Source organism: Orycteropus afer, unplaced genomic scaffold (genome assembly GCF_000298275.1).
Source record: "Orycteropus afer afer isolate SDZICR_OR568_19922 unplaced genomic scaffold, OryAfe1.0 scaffold00005, whole genome shotgun sequence".
NCBI classification, from domain to species: Eukaryota; Metazoa; Chordata; class Mammalia; order Tubulidentata; family Orycteropodidae; genus Orycteropus; species Orycteropus afer.
Window position 1 is genome coordinate 19,006,411 of NW_006921592.1, and position 17,684 is coordinate 19,024,094.

A 17,684-nucleotide genomic window follows, 5' to 3' on the forward strand; every position below is an offset into this window, starting at 1 on the left:
TGACAAATTTCACTCTCCTTCTCTATGATAATCCAGCATTTTTACATAATGAAAAATAATCCAGTGTCAATGAGTTGATTCTGACTCATACTGACTATCCTTTAGGACAAAATAGAACTGCCCCCATAGAATTTCCAAGACTGGAAATCTTTAAGGAGGCAGACTGTCTCTTCTTTCTCCAAGACAGTGGCTGGTAGATTCTAACTGCTGACCTTTTGGTTAGTAGCCAAATGCCTTAAGCACTGCACCATAAAACACACAAGCATTTTGGTATCTACACTATGGAGAATCTACTCCATTTTGCAAGCAAATTCGCTCAGATTCCTACTTACTGCTGTAGAGTCGGATCCGACTCATAGCGACCCCTCCTTGGGTTTCCGAGGCAGTATCACTACGGGAGGAGATTGCCCCATCTTCCTTCTGAGGAGTGGCTGGTGGGTTTGAACCTCCAGCCTTCTGGTTAGCAGTCAAGTGCCTCAAGTACTATGCTACCAGAGCTCCCAACATTCAGATTAAGACTCCTAAAAAGGTCATTTCACCCAGAACAATTTCTACTCTCAACTTTGTCTTATCCTGAAATTCTCATATGCGCTAAGTGGCACTTTTCAAATGTTTGCCATTCTCATTTCAAATTTTCCATAGCACTAAGTTTCTTGGATCTTGTAACCAAGCAACTTTTGGGTAACATGAAATCTTTCCCATTGCCTAGTAGTGCTTAGGAGCTGATTGTATTTCTTCTCCACCCAAATGCAGCCAATGTCAGTGCTAATCCTCCAGCTGTCATGTGGTGCAGAGGTCACACATTATCTTTGAATACCAATGGGCTACTCTGGGCAATAATGCCCTATCCAGCTGTCTTGAGAAACCTGACATTCTGGAAATGGTGAAAAGAATTTGTCAGACAAATGGGTGGCCAGGACCCCACATGGTGATGACAGAGATGCCACCATCATACACTCATCAGAGATCAGGGACCACACGGCTTTCCCATGACCTCACTGAGATGGAGTTTCCAAGAGCTAAAGTTAAGATCTTCCTTCTCCCAAGCTGATCTTTAAAAAGTTCTGAAGCAGACAACTCATTTAATAGGAGCTCAATGCTGAACTTGACCTGTTTATGAATCTGGGCAGTTTCCAGAGGACAAGTCACCCTGTCCCCAAAACATCACCTTACTTGAAGTTTCAAGTCAAGAATTCCTTTGATGAGAGAAAATTTTGTGAAAAAATGTGTGACTTGAAACTTCCCAAACAAGCATTTGAAAAATTATGTAGGGATGAAATAATAGTAACATCAAGAGTGACCAAGGTTGTCTGAGGCTCTTCCACTCTGTTTTTGAAGCTCAGTGAAGCAGTGTACTGTACTTAACCTTCCCAATGGCGCCACTATCGAAACAAAATAATTTTTGCCATAGACTCCCTGTACAATGCTGGTAGGTTCCCAATACCTCTCTGGGTCTCAACAGTTTCTCCTTTAAAATAAAGAGGTTAAAATCTTGCCACTCACAGTCAAAGTCTCTGAATTAAGGGCAAGATTTAGAAGGTAGGAGTAGATCTGCGTAATCAGTGGACATATCTCAACAGCTCCCTCTTCCTATGTGTTGAATGCATTGTTCCTTCTGATCCCACTCTCTCTGCCTTAATTCAGCCCTTATTTAGCTATTCTTTGGGTTACTGCAATGTGCTTTCTGTTCCTCCAGCCCAGTGGTTGCCAACCAGGGGCAACTTTGTCCTTCAGGAGACATTTGGTAACATATGGAGATATTTTTGGAGTCATACTGGTAAAGTGCTACTGGCATCTAGTAGATAGAGGTCAAGGATGCTGCTAAACATTGCACAATGCACAGGCCATCCCCCAAAGAAGCATCTGGCCCAAAGTGTCAATAGTGCCAATAGTATCAATAGTGAAATACCCTGCTCCACCCATAAAACCAAAAAAAAAAAAAAGACAATAACACTAAGCTCTTTGCCACTGAGTCACTTCTGACTCATGGCAATCCCAGGTGTCTCAGAGTAGAACTGTCCTCCACAGGGTTTCAATGACTGTAATCTTACTAAAGTAGATCCCCAGGACTTTGTTCCGTAGCATCACTGGGTGAATTTAAACTGCCAATCTCTTTTAGCTAGTAGTCAAGCAGAAATCAAAACTTAACTTTCTCTGATCTGTCCTCTATACACTACCATCACAAAAATCAAAGCAAAACAAAAAACCAAACCCACTATCATTGAGTCGATTCTGACTCATAGAGATCCCCATTGGGTTACTGAGGCGGTAAATCTTTATGGAAGTAGATTGCCCTGTCTTCCTTCTGCAGAGTGGCTGGTGGGTTTGAACCACCAACCTTCTGGTTAGCAGTTAAATGTCTTAGGCACTCTGCCACCAGAGCTCCTCCAGAGTGGCCTAAAATACCATTTTAGGAAGTCATTTCCATGCTTGAAATCCTTCAATGTCTCTCAATTGCCCGATTAGTCTAAATTCGCTAGCATCTTATCAGATCCATCATAATCTGGTCCTTTCCAACTGTCTGCCTTGCCTTTCACTATTCCTCAACCCCTCCTCCTCGGCCCTTCCTTCCTCACCCTACACACATACCAGTACAGTGGACATGCCCACTTGCCATTCCCTCTCTCTCAGTCATGTGCATCTATTCCTTTGCCCACTGATTTTATATCAGACACGATAATATGACTAAGAAAGATCAAGATGCTTTCCAGACAGCTGGAGGTCCTGATATCTAGAGAGGCATGAAGAAAAGTGAGCACATAGTTCAACCTGCAGAGGCAGAACCTATTGATCACCTCTGTGATCCCATTGCTGCCTCCCCAACAGCCTAGGAGCTTTCCAAGAAGAGAGAGTGTCTTCATCTTCATAGGCCACAGCAACTTGCCCACTGGGAGTATGGGAGGGTCTAAGTGGTTGTTCTGGTTACTTAGTGCCACTCTGATAAGAATATACCACAAATGTATGTCTTGAACAAACAAGAGTTTATTCTTACAATTTGGAAGCTTTAAGTCCAAGTTCAAAGTGCCAGGCTCTAGGGGCTGTGTGAAAGCCCCTTGACCTTGGGCTTCAGCTCTGCCTCTTGCTCCTGGCTCACTGAAGCTAGAGGCATCTCTTCACTCAGGCAGCTACTGGCTGCTGAGGCTAACAAGCACAAGGCTGACAAATAAAATGGCACAATCCCAACATTATCAAACACAGCAGGCCATAATTCAAGTCCACTGAAAGTCCCAAGGTCAGCAGAGCATGGCAGGCTGCTGAACACAGCACAGCTACATGCAGGGTCCAAGCGTGCCATAAGCTAGAGACTTTCCCCAAGGCTTCTCCTTATATACAGGAAGCAGACCACATCCCAAAGGCAGCTACTCAGTTGCTTGTGGTAGATCCCACCATGGAGTTGATTGCCAGTTTATCATGGGGAATAACTACCACAAGCTGCCCAGCCACTCAACCAGGCCCAGCCAAGTGGACATAGAAATTTAACTACCACAGTGGTAAAAGCTGTATTTGTTATATTAAGGAATGAATTAACTCCTCTTTTAATTTGACTCTTGCTCAGACATAAAAAGTACTATAATATCAAAATACAAGGATGAAACATAATTCATCATAATGTATCCGCCCAAAAGTTCAGACACAGGCCATTGACAGAGGCAGAAATGCCATCTTTGTTTAGAGCTAAATTCTAAGCATATAGGAGGAAGTCCAGAAAATCATTAGTGACCCAGAAATGAAAGCTGCTTTTGTTTCACTTCACAAAACATATAAGAACAGATAAGGTGCTGAAAAACATACACAAGCAACATGGACTCAAAAAGACTCTTGGACTATGAAAATGAATTTAGTAAGGAACATACAGAGATAGTTGTTAAGGCGGATGGTAAAGGCCTTTATACAAGATCATTCTCATTATCATCTTGCGGATCAGCTTGGGGTAAAATGGTGTCTTCTAAGATTCCATCCTCAGCATCTGCGTACATTCCCTCCACTCCCTGGGATTTTTGCTATCTAATTTCCCAATTCCCCTTCTAACTATGGAAACATTTTTCAGGAAAAGATTTACTAAAATTCTTTACACTTTAGTGTGTATGAGCTGTTGTTACCCTCCCAAAGGCATTTGCATTCCAAGCCACATTGTTTCTATGGACTGAAAATGTTCTTTTATAGTTAGTGCCTAAGGCACTTGACTGCTAACCAGAAAGCTGGCGGTTCAAACCCATCAGCCACTCCTCGGTTCAAACCCATCAGCCACTCCTCGGAAGGAAGGTTGGGCAATCTACTTCTGTAGTGAAACCACCTCAGACAACCAAGGAGGGGTCGCTATGGGTCGGGTCTGACTCAACGGCAAATAACAACAACAACATCAAAGGAATTGTTGACTTGAAACGCAGGTGATTTTGGGGGAACAGTGGGACCTAGGCTCTTGAAAATGACCTGGATCCAGATTTTGAAGAATGAAACCAAAATCACACAGAGTTAAGGAAAATCATATTACATTTCTGCCCAGGGTTCCAATAAGTTTATTTTGTGTGCATTGTTGTTTTTTCAATTTGCTTTGAAATTAGTAAGAGTGAGAGATAGTGTAATAAGTTTTGCCTTACCAGCTATCTGTAGCAAACAGAAGTGGTGATATTCTTCCCTGAAGTAAACCCTTACAAACAAAAAAGCCTAGCAGCACATATATGATAAAAAAAAAACCTCATTGCCATCTAGTCGTACCCAACTCATAGTGATCTCTCCTTGGGTTTCCGAGGCAGTATCTCTACAGAAGTAGACTGCCCAATCTTTCTTCCGAGGAGTAGCTAGTGGGTTTGAACTGCCAGCCTTCTGGTTAGCAGTTAAATGCCTTAGGCACTGTGCCACCAGAGTTCCTACATATATGACAGTCTTTAAAAATTAAACAACTTTTGGGTTGAAGTGGATCTCACATATCTCAGTGTGTATGAGATCTGTCAAACAAGGTTATCTATGGAAAAGGGAACACAAGGCTAGAGGAAAACTGAAGCAAAAATGGAATGCCCAGTGTAGAGATGCTTGTGGCAAATTTTTTATAACACCAATTTAATTGTGATTATTACCTAAAACCTCACCATCCAATAGAGCATTTTGTAATGATGGCAATATTCTCAGTCTGCACTGTCCAATACTGTAGCCATTAACCACATGTGGCCATTAAGCATTGGAAATCTGGCTAGTGTAACTGAGGAACTGATTTTTTAAAAATTTTACCTCAATTTAATTCACTTAAACTTAGCTCTAAACAGCCACACGGCTAGTAGTTACCATACTGGACAATGCATCTAACATTATTACTGCTTTACGATGTAATTTTAAGAATATTTTGTACCAGTGACTTTGCTCCAAGAGAAACTGAGAGAATTCCCAATATTATAGGGCTGCAAAAAGCTTATTTACTAAAACAGTTTATGACTCACTCCGCTCCCTCCCCATTCAGTGCACCCAGGGTTGGTACCACACTCATTCTGCCAGAGAGAGCCTGTAGGGCCAGCCTCTGGAATGACATGGCTGACTTACACTCACCCAGAGCAAGTTCCTCTTCCTGCTCACTGGGGGAAGGCAGCAGGGGCTGCAGAGGTTCCATGTTAATGATGAGCTGTTTGTTCAAGGAGTGGGAACTGCGGCTCTGAGTAATGTTGGTTCTGAAAACAGACACAAGCCAGACAGATTGGTTTCCACAAATCATTGCAAATGCCAGCCTCCTCCACCTCAGCCTACCTACTCAAGCTGGAAACACATAGTGGAGTAGGCCAGTGGTAAATACAACTTAACACTCAAGGCTTTTTGTTATAAAGGTGTTAATAAAATGTCCATGTGTTCCAATGCAATGCAGTTAAAGAAAATATATTTAGCCATATGCCATTAGGGTTTGGCATGCTAGGTGACAAGACAGACATTTTAAAAAGGCATGAAGACAGACACATGTACACCAATGTTCACTGCAGCATTATTCACAGTAGCCAACAAGTAGAAACAGTGTAAATATCAATCTATGAATGCATTTTAAAAATGTGGTCTATACATACAATGGAATATCACTCAGCCATAATGAGAAATGAAGTCCTGATGCTACAATATGGATGACCCTCAAAAACATTATGTGGAGTGAAATATGTCAGGCACAAAAGGACAAATATTATATGATACCACTCACATGGCATATCTAGGATAGCCTAATACATTGAGACCGAAGTTTATTGGTGGTTATTGGAAGGAAGGTTGGGCAATCAACGTCTGTAATGATACTGCCTCAGAAACCCAAGGATGGGTTGCCATGAATTGGGTCTGACTTGACAGCAAACAACAACAACAACAAACAGAGATAGGTGGGAAAGAGGGGAAAGGAGAACTCATGGCTTAGGGGACACTAAGCTTCTGCTAAGGGTGATGGAAGAATTTGGAAAGAGATAATGGTGATGGATGAACATGATAAGCATAATTCATGTCACTGAATTGTACATGTGAAGAACGTTGAAACGACAGATGCTTCTTAACATGTCACTGTTGTTGTCAGGTGCCGTTGAATCGTTTCCGACTTATAGTGACCCCATGCACAGCAGAAAGAAACACTGCCTGATCCCGCGCCAGCTCCGTGATTCATGCTATACTTGAGCTTCTTAACATGTATATTTTTATATACCCAATTTCAAAAAATAAAAAAGTCATGAGTGTATAAAAAAGACATTGGAGGCAGGTATCACTGACCTAGATACATGAAAAAGTGAATGAAGGACATGGCTCAAAGTAATTTAAGTTAACAACAGCAATAAAACCCTGTCAGACAGACGGCACAGACATCTACAGTTACAAGCTATTTTTGTGTTGCTGGACATCCAATGTTTAATATTTAATTTTTATTAAATATTTCCATTCAAATTCACACCCTCCTCACTAATAAGTCATGGAACCCAGCTCCGTTTTCTCCTTCAGAAAGGAGCACACACATGTGTCAGTGCTTGTGATGGGCAACAGACAGCAAGGAAACCATGTAAATGTCTTTACCAAGACTATTGGCTGGCACTTGGGAAACCAGTTTACACTCTCTGTTCTAGGGAGACCAGTTGTCTGCCCTGACAGACAGGGATGTAGGCCTGCAGGTAAGGGAGTGAGCACCCTTCCCCTCCCCATGTTTCCTGTCAAAACCAATCCATACTTCAAAAAGACTGTGCAAATGTCTTCTTCCCCTTGACATCTTGCTGGATTGTCCCTTGCAACACCCACACACACCCACACACACATATTCTCTCTCTCTTTCCCCTTTTTCTTTTACAACTCAGGCAGTGGTCATCTTTCTCACTCTGTAATTATATCAGCAGCCATCTTGGCTGGAGGGTAAGCTTCTTCAGGGCAGAGACTGACCCATTCATTTATGTGCCTTACACCACCCCATTTTTCACCTTGCTTGGCACCTTGCTAAGGGATGTTCAGGCTTGAAAAAACTGAATGCAATCATGGCTTGACACAAGTTGTCATTTCAGATAGCCACGGGTGTTCTTGAGGCTGGTTGAAAGGACTTCCTTATAGCATGGGCATTTCTGATGGGCATGGGGTGGGGGAAGAGAAGCAGGCAGCCAGTTAGCATCTTGAATGGGAAAACTGCTCTCCAGCACAGGCTGGAAAAGAAATGTATAAGGATGTGCTTAACCATGGGGTCCTTTTCTTTGTCATTTCATTCTACAACCTTTTATTTTTGCAGCTGATATGTATGCACTAGACAGTCTGGCAGGTTCAGGGGAACTGTGCTCCCTGCCTTAAGGAACTAACTTAGTGCTAGAACCCTGACTTTCTAATTTTTTTTTTTTACTGAGCCTGTAATGGATTGAATTTTCCCCAAAAAGATAGGTTGGGTTACTAACCTTTGTGAATGTGACCTTGTTTGGAGAAATTAATTAGAATTTTAATTTAATTAAATTTAAATTGAATTTAATTAGAATTAAAAGGCAAGTCTCCCATCTTCCCTACCAATGATTTTAAACTGAAGATTATTCTTTTTAATTAACTCTCCTTGCAACTTTCATAAAGTTGCTAACTGACTCAGGTATCTCCCATTGTTTATGTAAAACAAAAGCACACCAACATAGTTGCTCTAATGAAAAATGTTGTTAGTTGTTGTCAATCTGATCCCAATTTATGTAGACCCCATGTGTGCAGAGTAGAGCTGCTTCCTAGATGGCCAGGCCTATCTTCCAAGGTGCCTCTGGGTGGGTTCATACAGCCAACCTCTTGGCTAATAGTCAAGCACTTAACCAGTTGCACCACTCAGGGAGTCCTTAATGAAAAATAGAATACCAGAATTAGAATGACCTCTTTTAGTTCACAAAGTGCTTTTGTATGTAATTTGCCTCATTCTTTTGTTTGTTTGTTTGTTTTGTTTTAATGTGCCTGTGAGATAGGCAACAAAAATACCGTATGTGCAGAGAATGAAAGTGAGACTTAATGAGGTGATATAACTTAACTAAAGACTGTCACATGGCAGATCCAGGAGGCAAACACAGATCCTAGGCCAGTGCTTTATGATATTCCCCACTGCCTTTCTGAATGATTTATTCGACAATGCCTGGAAGGGACTCTGCTCACAAGCTCTGAACTTTCAGTCCTCAAGTCCTGCCATTTTAGCTCTGCATAGTCCCACTGTATCAGGCACTCTTCTTGAAGAGGTGCTGGAGATTCCAATAGGTTTTCACTCTTCCCTAGAACCTGAGTTATCTGCTTCCACAGCAGGGTCTCCCCAGCCAGGCTAGGTAGTGTATGCCAAGTTTCTCCACTCTCAGAATCCCCTTGTGATTATATTTACTAGAGAGTAACTTCTGAATCAAACTGTTAAGAACTCTATGAGGTAGAAAGATGACCTTTGGGAACTCTAAATATATTCCATTTTTGGTTTCAAAGAATGGCAGCATAAAATAGAGTGACTACAATGAGGCTCATGGAATTCCTGCACCACTCCTTGAGGAGAAAGAAAGTGGCGTGACCCTGTTATCAAACTGCCAAAATCTCCATCTTAAAGGACCTTAATATGTTCCTATCTGTCAGAGTCTAGCTTCCCATTATCCGATGAGAGATGATAATAATAATATCACCATCTATTATGGACTGATTATGGACTGAGGGAGCTCTGGTAGCATAGTGGCTAAGACACTTGCCTGCTAACCAGATGGCTGGTGGTTCAAACCCACCAGCCACTCCTCGGAAGGAAGGTTGGGCAATCCTACTTCCGTAGTGATACTGCCTCGGAAACGGGGCCGACTCGACGGCACATAACAACAACAACAACATTATGGACTGAATTGTGTCCCCCAAAAAGATATGATGAAGTCTTAATCTCTGTTCCTGTGAATATGACTCTGTTTGGAAACAGGATTTTTCATTTGTTATTTTAATGAGGTCACACTGGAGTAAGATGAGTCTTAAACCTAATCACTTCAGAGTAGTGTCTTAAATGGGAGGACAGACCCAGAAAGACAGACACACAGGGAAGATGCCATGTGAGGATCATTTACAACCCAAGGAATGCTAAGAGTACTAGGCCAATTAAATGGGAAAACAAAAGCCTTTTCAACAAAAGAATGAGGTTGGATCCCTGCCTCACACCATATACAAAAATTAATTCAAACTGAAACAAAGACTTAAACCTAAGAGCTAAAACTATAAAATGCTTAGAAGAAAATAGGAATAAATTTTCATGATCATAGATTAGGCAATAGTTTCTTAAATATAACACCAAAAGAACAAGCAACAAAAGAAAAAATAGACAAAATCTATATCACTTAAAAATAAAGAACAAAAACACTTTATGTTTTAAAAGGAGTTCTGGTGGCATAGTGGATAAGGCATTTGGCTGCTAACCAGAAGGTCAGTGGTTCAAACAACCAGGTGCTCTGTGGAAGGAAGATGGGGCAATCTACTTCTGTAAAGATTTACAGCCTTGGAAACCCAATGGGGGTTACCATCAGTTGGAACTGACTTGACGGCAATGAGGTTTTTTTTCGGTTTATGTTTTAAAGGGTACCATCAAGAAAATTAAATGATAATTCACAGAATGGAAGAAAATTTTTGCAAATCATATATCTGAGAAGAGATTTGTATACATAATATATAAAGAATGATTATAGCTCAATAATAAAAAGACAAATAATTTAAAAATGAGCAAGACTTGAATAGACATTTATCCAAAGAAGAGACACAAATGGTCAATAAGCATGTGAAAAGATGCTCAACATCATTAGCCATTGTTGTTGTTATGTGCCATCGAGTCACACCTGACTCATAGTGACTCCTACTTGGGTTTCTGAGGCGGTATCATTACAGAAGCAGATTGCCCAACCTTCCTTCCCAGAAGTGGTTGGTGGGTTTGAACTGCCAGCCTTCTGGTTAGCTGTCAAGTGCCTTAGGCACTATGCTACCAGAGCTCCTGATTAGCCATTGGAGAAAGGCAAATCAAAACCACAATGAGACCACTTCATGCCTGCTAGGATGGCTACAATCAATAAGACAGATAATAACAAGTGTCAGTAAGGATGTGGAGCAATTGGAACCTCATACATTGCTGGTAGGAATATAAAATAGCTGCCATTTTGGAAAACAGTCTGACGATTCCTGAAATGGTTAAACACAGAGTTACCATAGATCTAGCAATTCTCCTCCTAGATTTATACCCAAGAGAAATGAAAACATGTCCATATAAAAACTTGTTCATAGCAGCATTATTCAAAAAAGCAAGAGTGGAAACAACTCAAAAGTCCATCAACTTATGAATGGATAAACAAAATGTGAAATATCCACACAATGGAATATTATTCAGCACTAAAAAGGAATGAAGTACTGATACATGCTGTAACATGGATAAACCTTGAAAACATAATGCTAAATCAAAGAAGCCAATCACAAAGAACCACATATTGTGTGATTCCATTTATATGAAATGCCCAGAATAGGCAAGTCTATAGAGAGCTCTGGTGGCACGGTGCCTAAGACATTTGACTGCTAACCAGAAGGTTAGTGATTCAAACTGCTCCATGGAATGAAGATGGGGAAATCTACTTCCATAAAGATTTACCACCTCAGAAACACAATGGGGGTCACTATGAGTTGGACTCAACTCAATGGCAGTGAGTTTGGTTTGGTTTTTGGTTTATAGAGACATAAAGTAGATTAGAACAGATTAAAGGTCAGGGGCAATATGGAATATGGAATGACTATTAATAGGTACAGGGTTTTTTGAGGGATGATGAAAATATTCTAAAATTTATTGTTGTGTTAGATGCACAACTCTGAATATGCTATAAGTCACTGAAGGGTGCACTTTAAATGGGTGAATTGTATGGTATGTGAATTTTAGCTAAAAAAAAAAAAAAAAGCTGTTTTTTAAAAAAACCTTCCCTTGTATTTATAGCATCAAGATAACTACTCAGCATAGAGTATGGTGTGTGTGTGAAATTTTAAGCTGGAAGAATAAAACCCAAGCTGAGCCACTGGGACAGCTCTGCCTCTCAGCTTCTAAGAGAAAGTCAGAAGGTTTCAGGTGGCAGATGCTACAGAGAAAGAGCTCAAGATTCAGAAGCAAGACACTGGAGTACTAGTCTTGGGGTTTCCATCAGAGATTTATGACCTTGAATCAATCATTACATTTCTCTAAGACTCAAGTTTGTTTATCAATGAAACAGCATTGAACTAGGTAATCTCTGAGGTCAAGTCCAGCTCCAAGTTTAAATAGTATATTTTATTTTTAAAGATTCTAGAAAAGTTTAGATAGTATATTTTACCATTTTCTCATCTTATTTTCTTCACCACTGAATAACAACAATCTAGGGCAGGGGAGGTGATAAAAAAAAAAAAAGTCTGTTCTCATTGATGGGCAAGATAAAGATGTTTGTAGGTATTATAATGTAGAGACCCCAGCCACGATGTTGCAGCTTCCCTCCCTTTGCTGTTTCCTCCTGCTTTTCAAAGCAGGAAAGATTACGTTTGCAGACTTCTACACGATACCTATACAAAAGGTCATCCAAAAGTGGGAGTGAGTTATTTTCTCTACACACATCTGTGTGGGATCTTGAGCCAGCAGAGGTTCTGCTCCCTACATGAGAGTGAAGCTGTCTGGAGGCCCACAGTAGGCCAGCTTGGTGGCACTGCCGTAAGATCACAGCTTCTTCCTGACCAACAACTGAGTGACAAGGTAGAGAGGCACTCAATTCACTTGGTCACCCTGGAAATAGAGGATACTCAAATCTGAGCATAAAGGAGACTCAGGCACATTCTAAAGATGGGGAAGTGAGAACAGGTGCCAACCAGTGAATGAGGAACTCCCTGAAGTATATTGCTTATGATTGCCTTAAGAGGGAGAAGAATCATGGTAAGGGTGTTCAGTATTAGGTATTTAGCATGGTTGAGATTTAGGACACACAATGAAATGTGTTCATTGTGGTGGCATCAAGTCCAGTGTGACCAAGAGACTACTTAATTCAGATGAATTACCAAACATTGTTACCTTAATTAGGAGTTGTGTACCTTTGAACCCTACCACCCATCACTTTGTCATTTTTGTGGTGGCTTGTGTGTTGCTGTGATGCTGGGCAACTATGCCACTGGTATTTCAAATACTAGCAGCTTCACCCATGGTGGACAGGTTGCATTGGAACTTCCAGATCAAGAGAGATTAGGAAGAAAGTCTTAATGATTGACTTCCTAAAATTAGTCAATGAAAACCTTATGAATCACAACAGATATTGTCCAATATAGTGCTGGAAGCTGAGCCTCCTCGGTTGGAAGGCTCTCAACAATTTACTCAAAAATATTAATGCTCATGGAAATGGTGCAGGACTGGGTGACAGCAACTAACAACAACAAAACCCCCTGAACCAATAATGTCTAAGTCCTTCCTTCCTTCCTCTGAGTGGCTCTTGGGAGTACACTGGCCACTGAAAGGTGAGCACTCACTCTTGTGAAGTAGTGTAGAGGGAGTCAGGAAAATGGAAACCAGTCAAGTCTGGTGGAAAAGGCAAGAATAGTGAGGAGGATGACTGGTTTGGCCAGGACATGGCATGACCATGCCTCACACATATCTGCTCCTTCACATGACACTCTCAGGCCTAATCAAGCCCATGACTCTCCACAGAGCAAAAAACTCAAAATGGAAGCCCAGATGCATTCAAGTCATGGTCAAGCCAAATCCAACTGAGGGAGAATTCTGTGACGATGAGAGTACCATGCCTGCGACCAGAGACAAAAGATGGTTTAGAGGACCATTACTTCTTTTTGTGTGCTCTACACCCATTAAGGAGACTTATTGTCTTTGTTTAAGTGCTGGATGTCACCACATGCAAGAAGGTTATAGAGGATTTGGAGAAGCCAAACTTTACATTCCTCAGCCCATCTTAGAAGCCACCAGAGCCCTCCAGAGACCATCCACTCACCTCTGTACCTCAGGAGGCTCCCGCTGGATTTTGGAGCTGGCTTCCACCACCTCTTTAGCAACTTTACCACTGCAAAAGACAGAAATACAACATACATGCACAGATGCCCTATGTATATGTATATGTGTGAGAGAGCTCTGCTGATGCTGTGGATAAAGCATTGGGCTGCTATCCCAAAGGTTGGTGGTTCAAACCCATCAATTGCTCTGCAGGAGAAAGATGAGGCAGTCTGCTTTCATAAAGATTTATGGCCTTATAAACCCTATGGGGCAGTTATACTCTGTCTTATATGAATCCAGAATTGACTCAATGGCAGTGGGTTTGGTTTTTGGTATATGTGTGTAGGTCTGTTGTTTTTGTTAGGTGCTGTTGAGTCAATTGACTCTATAGGACAGATTACAACTGTCCCATAGGGTTTCCTGGGCTGAAATCTTTAAAGGAGCAGATCATTTGGTCTTTTCTCCCATGGAATGGCTGGTGGTTTTAATCGGCCGATCTTTAGTGGTTAGCAGCCAAATGATTGACCATTGCATCACCAGGGCTCTTTGTGTGTACATGTAATATGTATATATGTATACAGGTATGCATCACTTAATGTCCATGATACATTCTGTGAAATAGGATGTTATGTGATTTGGATGTTGTGAGAAGACCATGTTAAAACTTTATGGGAACCTGCTCCAGTCATCTTCATTGCCGCTGCTGCTACTGCTGCTGGAGCTGCTGGCAGAGGCCAGAGGAACAGGCCCCAGCAGTGGTGGTGGCTAAGAGGGCATTGGTGGGAGTGAAGTAAGAGGAAGCTGGTAAGGAGAGAGCAGAGCATACCCAATCCTGCCTGCTGTTCCACCCGCCTGAGCAGTAGGAGCAGCCCAGACCTCACAGCCTCCCCATGCCCTCCGCCACCCACTGTCCATCAGACAAAGCCCTAGAGCCTGCACCCAGCACCATATCCATTGCCTTACCTGCCTGTATCCCACCTGTGGTCCAGTGCTACAGGAGTCTGGGTTTAGAGTCTTTATCATTAAATAAGAAAAGGAATACCTCATGGAACCACAGACATCTATGCAGTAGGACACATCCAGCAGGACAAAACAGATCATTAAGCAATGCATAAACCAAAACCAAACTCACTGCCGTCAAGTCAGATCCAACTCATAGCGACTCCTCCTTGGGCTTCCAAAGCGGTATCACTACAGAAGTAGATTGCCCAACCTTCCTTCTGAGGAGTGGCTGGTGAGTTTGAAACTGGCAGCCTTCTGGTTAGCAGTCAAATGCCTTAGACACTATGCCACCAGAGCTCCCCTACCACCCCTTCTCTCTTCCACAAGGTGAGTTACTATGGAGTTTGAGGAGACTCCATGAGCAGAAGAGATGAATGGAGTAGAAAGGGGAAGACTAAAATAAAGGCACAAGTCAAAGTGCACTTATTTACAAGCAAAATATTCAAAGAAATAATGGCTGTTCCCACCCTAACCTAGCACTTGAAATGGAACCAGTGGTACTCACCTATATCGAAATCTACTTCCTTTAAAAAATATCTTGCTGCTTGACACAGTCTTGATCTGACTGGATTTGGCATACCTTTAAGAAAAAGCAGAGCAGAGGTGGCAATGACATTGGCAAGTCCAAGTAAGACATGACACAGAGCTATGGCAATATGAGTTTTTTGACTGTAAGAAAGAAATACATTTTATATTGTGATTTAGTGCACATCCACAAAACTAAAAGAGCAGTTTCACAAGAAGATAGTAACTTTTACCATGTGTTTTGCAAGCTGATATTTTCTATGCCATTTTCTTTCTTTCTTTTTTTTTTTTTTTAAATGCTGGTCATGATGCACACATTTGATTTCATAAACCACTTGTGGGTTACCATCTATAAAAAGGACCAGGCTGTATCAATAATCAGAAGGGATTCTTTTCAAATTTTGAAAGATCTTGAGAGGGTGGCATTTTGTGACATGCATCCGTAAGTTCCATGGTGCTGGGGGCCCTTTCTTGCTTGTGCCCATATCAACACTACATCAGAAAACAGCTTCCCAGCAATACTGATCACTATGTCACAAGAAACCCACTAACTGTGCTAAGAGAAGGAGCCAAGGGACCATGTCATCATAGAAATGGGTCACTGGCTTCTGTGTATTCTTGAGTGAAGTCACTATGATCCAGTGCCCTTTAAAAGAACCCACACTGGTAGATGACTAAGATTCACATGGAATGAGGAGCCCAGCCAGGCCCTGATTCAGCACCACTCAGCCATACCCGTAAATAAGAGCTAAACAACAACACTCTCAAAAACAGTTGAGGACATGGCTGCCCAGAGTCAGCATGCAGGGTACCAAATTTGTGTTACAAAGCTGAGGACGCCTCTATGTCAGCAACTTTGTGCTTTATGCAGTTAAATCCAACAAATCAGAACAGGTCCCCTAGAGTTTAGGATCATTTCAAATATGGGTCATCAAAAAATCTTAACACATGAAACAATATGCTCTATAGAATTCTGAGCAATGTTCAATAGCAATGTTGGGCATGCAGCCAGGGCCACACCTAGTGAGTCTTCCGCCTCTTGAGGTCTTCATTCCTTCACTCAGCAAATATTTACTGATTGCCGACCATGCTCCCAAACTAAGCCCGGAAAGACACTTGGTCTCCGCATTCATGGAGTTTTAGGTCTACAGGGGAAAATGGATATTGATCCAGAACCAAGAAAATAAATGTAATTACAAACTGTGGTGCTGGCTATGAAGGAAAAAATTGCAATGAGAGTGTGTGGGAGCTGATCTGGTCTGGAAAGCCTAGGAAGAGGTCCTGAGGAAGGGACTTCTGAGTTGAGATCCAAAGATGGGAAGGTGCTAACAAGGGGAGTGTTGTAGACTGTGAAGGGTGTTCCTGTCTGAAGGTCAGCAGGCACAAAGGCCCTAAAAGGACTAGTGCATTTCCCATGTTTTTGTTGTTACTATTATTTTAATGAAGAAAGAAAACGAATATACAGAATGGCTAAGAATTAGTCAGAGGCGAAATTTTGCAGGACCTGACTTTAAGTAGTTCTTGTTAAGGCTTTTGGTCTTTGTCAAAGGATAATGGAAAGACATGGTAGCATCTTTTGCAAAGAACTCTCCCAACCCACTCCCAACTAATTGCGGAATGACATCCCTGTTACCTGCCAGCCACCCATGCCCAAGCATAGTAATGACCGTGAGGGTAAGTCTACCTCTGTAAAGAGCACCAGACAATGGAGAGCAGTATCAACTACAAATGATAAGCACAGGCAGATGCGAGGGGGAGTGCAGGCGCAGGGAGGAGGGTTACTATCAAGGCAGGGGTCCAGAGAGGATAGTGCAAGAGCCCTAAGGACAGAGCGGAGCACATAAGATCCACAACTCGGGGCTTGACATCAGGACAGACAGGCTGCAGGCCAGAGTTTCAGTCCAGAGCACACCCAGTCAAAAGAATACAAGTCAGAGTGCACGCCAGCAAGCTGTCTTCCTTCTGTGAGAACATGCCTGCTCTGCCATGTCTGCTCCTGCGCCCTAGAGAGTCGTGAGGTCTGACACATTACCAAGGGAGCGTGAGAAAAGGACAGCACCTTCTCTCTCTCTCCACCCTCTTGGTGGCTGCTGCTCCTGGTCATTAGAGGTAGGGGGAGGAGAAATTTTGGAAGATGTTTCTGCCTTTTTTTTCCCCTCCTTGCTTTTTTTGTTTTAAGTTTCTAAGGATCCTTTGAGCAAGCTAGTTTGTTAAAAAGGAAATGATTAATAGCCTCAATTGGGGTGTTTGAGATTCAAACTTAACACCAGTCCTGCTATTGAGTGATCTGAACTCATGGTGACTCCATGTACATCAGAGTAGAACTGTGTTTTCAAAGTTTAGGGCTTTCAGTGGTTGAGTTTGAAGAAGTAGATCACCAGATGTTCCTACTTACCTTCATTCCACCCTTTCACCCTAATATTACTCTCAAAATATACATGTTAAGAAGCTCAAATACTCTCAAAACCTCTCCATTGCCTTCTCACTATAAAAGTAACTCCTTTAAATCATGAGGATTGCAGGGAACAGTGAGTGTTTAACACTCTGAAAGCAAACAGAAGAGCCTGTATGCTGTAACTCTAGCTGAAACATTCCAGGCTCTCTGTTTACCAGGCTCTCATGTTAACAGCAAGCCCAGAGGGACAGTCTTGTCACCAAAAGCAGTGAATTCACACCCATTAAAGCAGCAATTCTCTCTTCTCTTCTTTCCTTCTTTCAATCCTGTCTTATCTCT

General features: G+C 41.9%; 1 protein-coding gene across 1 annotated transcript in view; it reads right to left on the reverse strand.

Moving 5' to 3' along the window:
* FRMD3 (FERM domain containing 3) overlaps positions 1-17,684 on the reverse strand; it is a 393,413-nt gene that overhangs the window by 44,567 nt on the left and 331,162 nt on the right. Inside the window, exons 11-13 of the mRNA XM_007938846.2 lie at positions 14,931-15,005; positions 13,425-13,493; positions 5,533-5,657 (exon numbers count right to left, since the gene is read on the reverse strand). Coding sequence (XP_007937037.1) covers positions 5,533-5,657; positions 13,425-13,493; positions 14,931-15,005 — 269 coding nt within the window. The remainder of the gene's footprint in view (positions 1-5,532; positions 5,658-13,424; positions 13,494-14,930; positions 15,006-17,684) is intronic.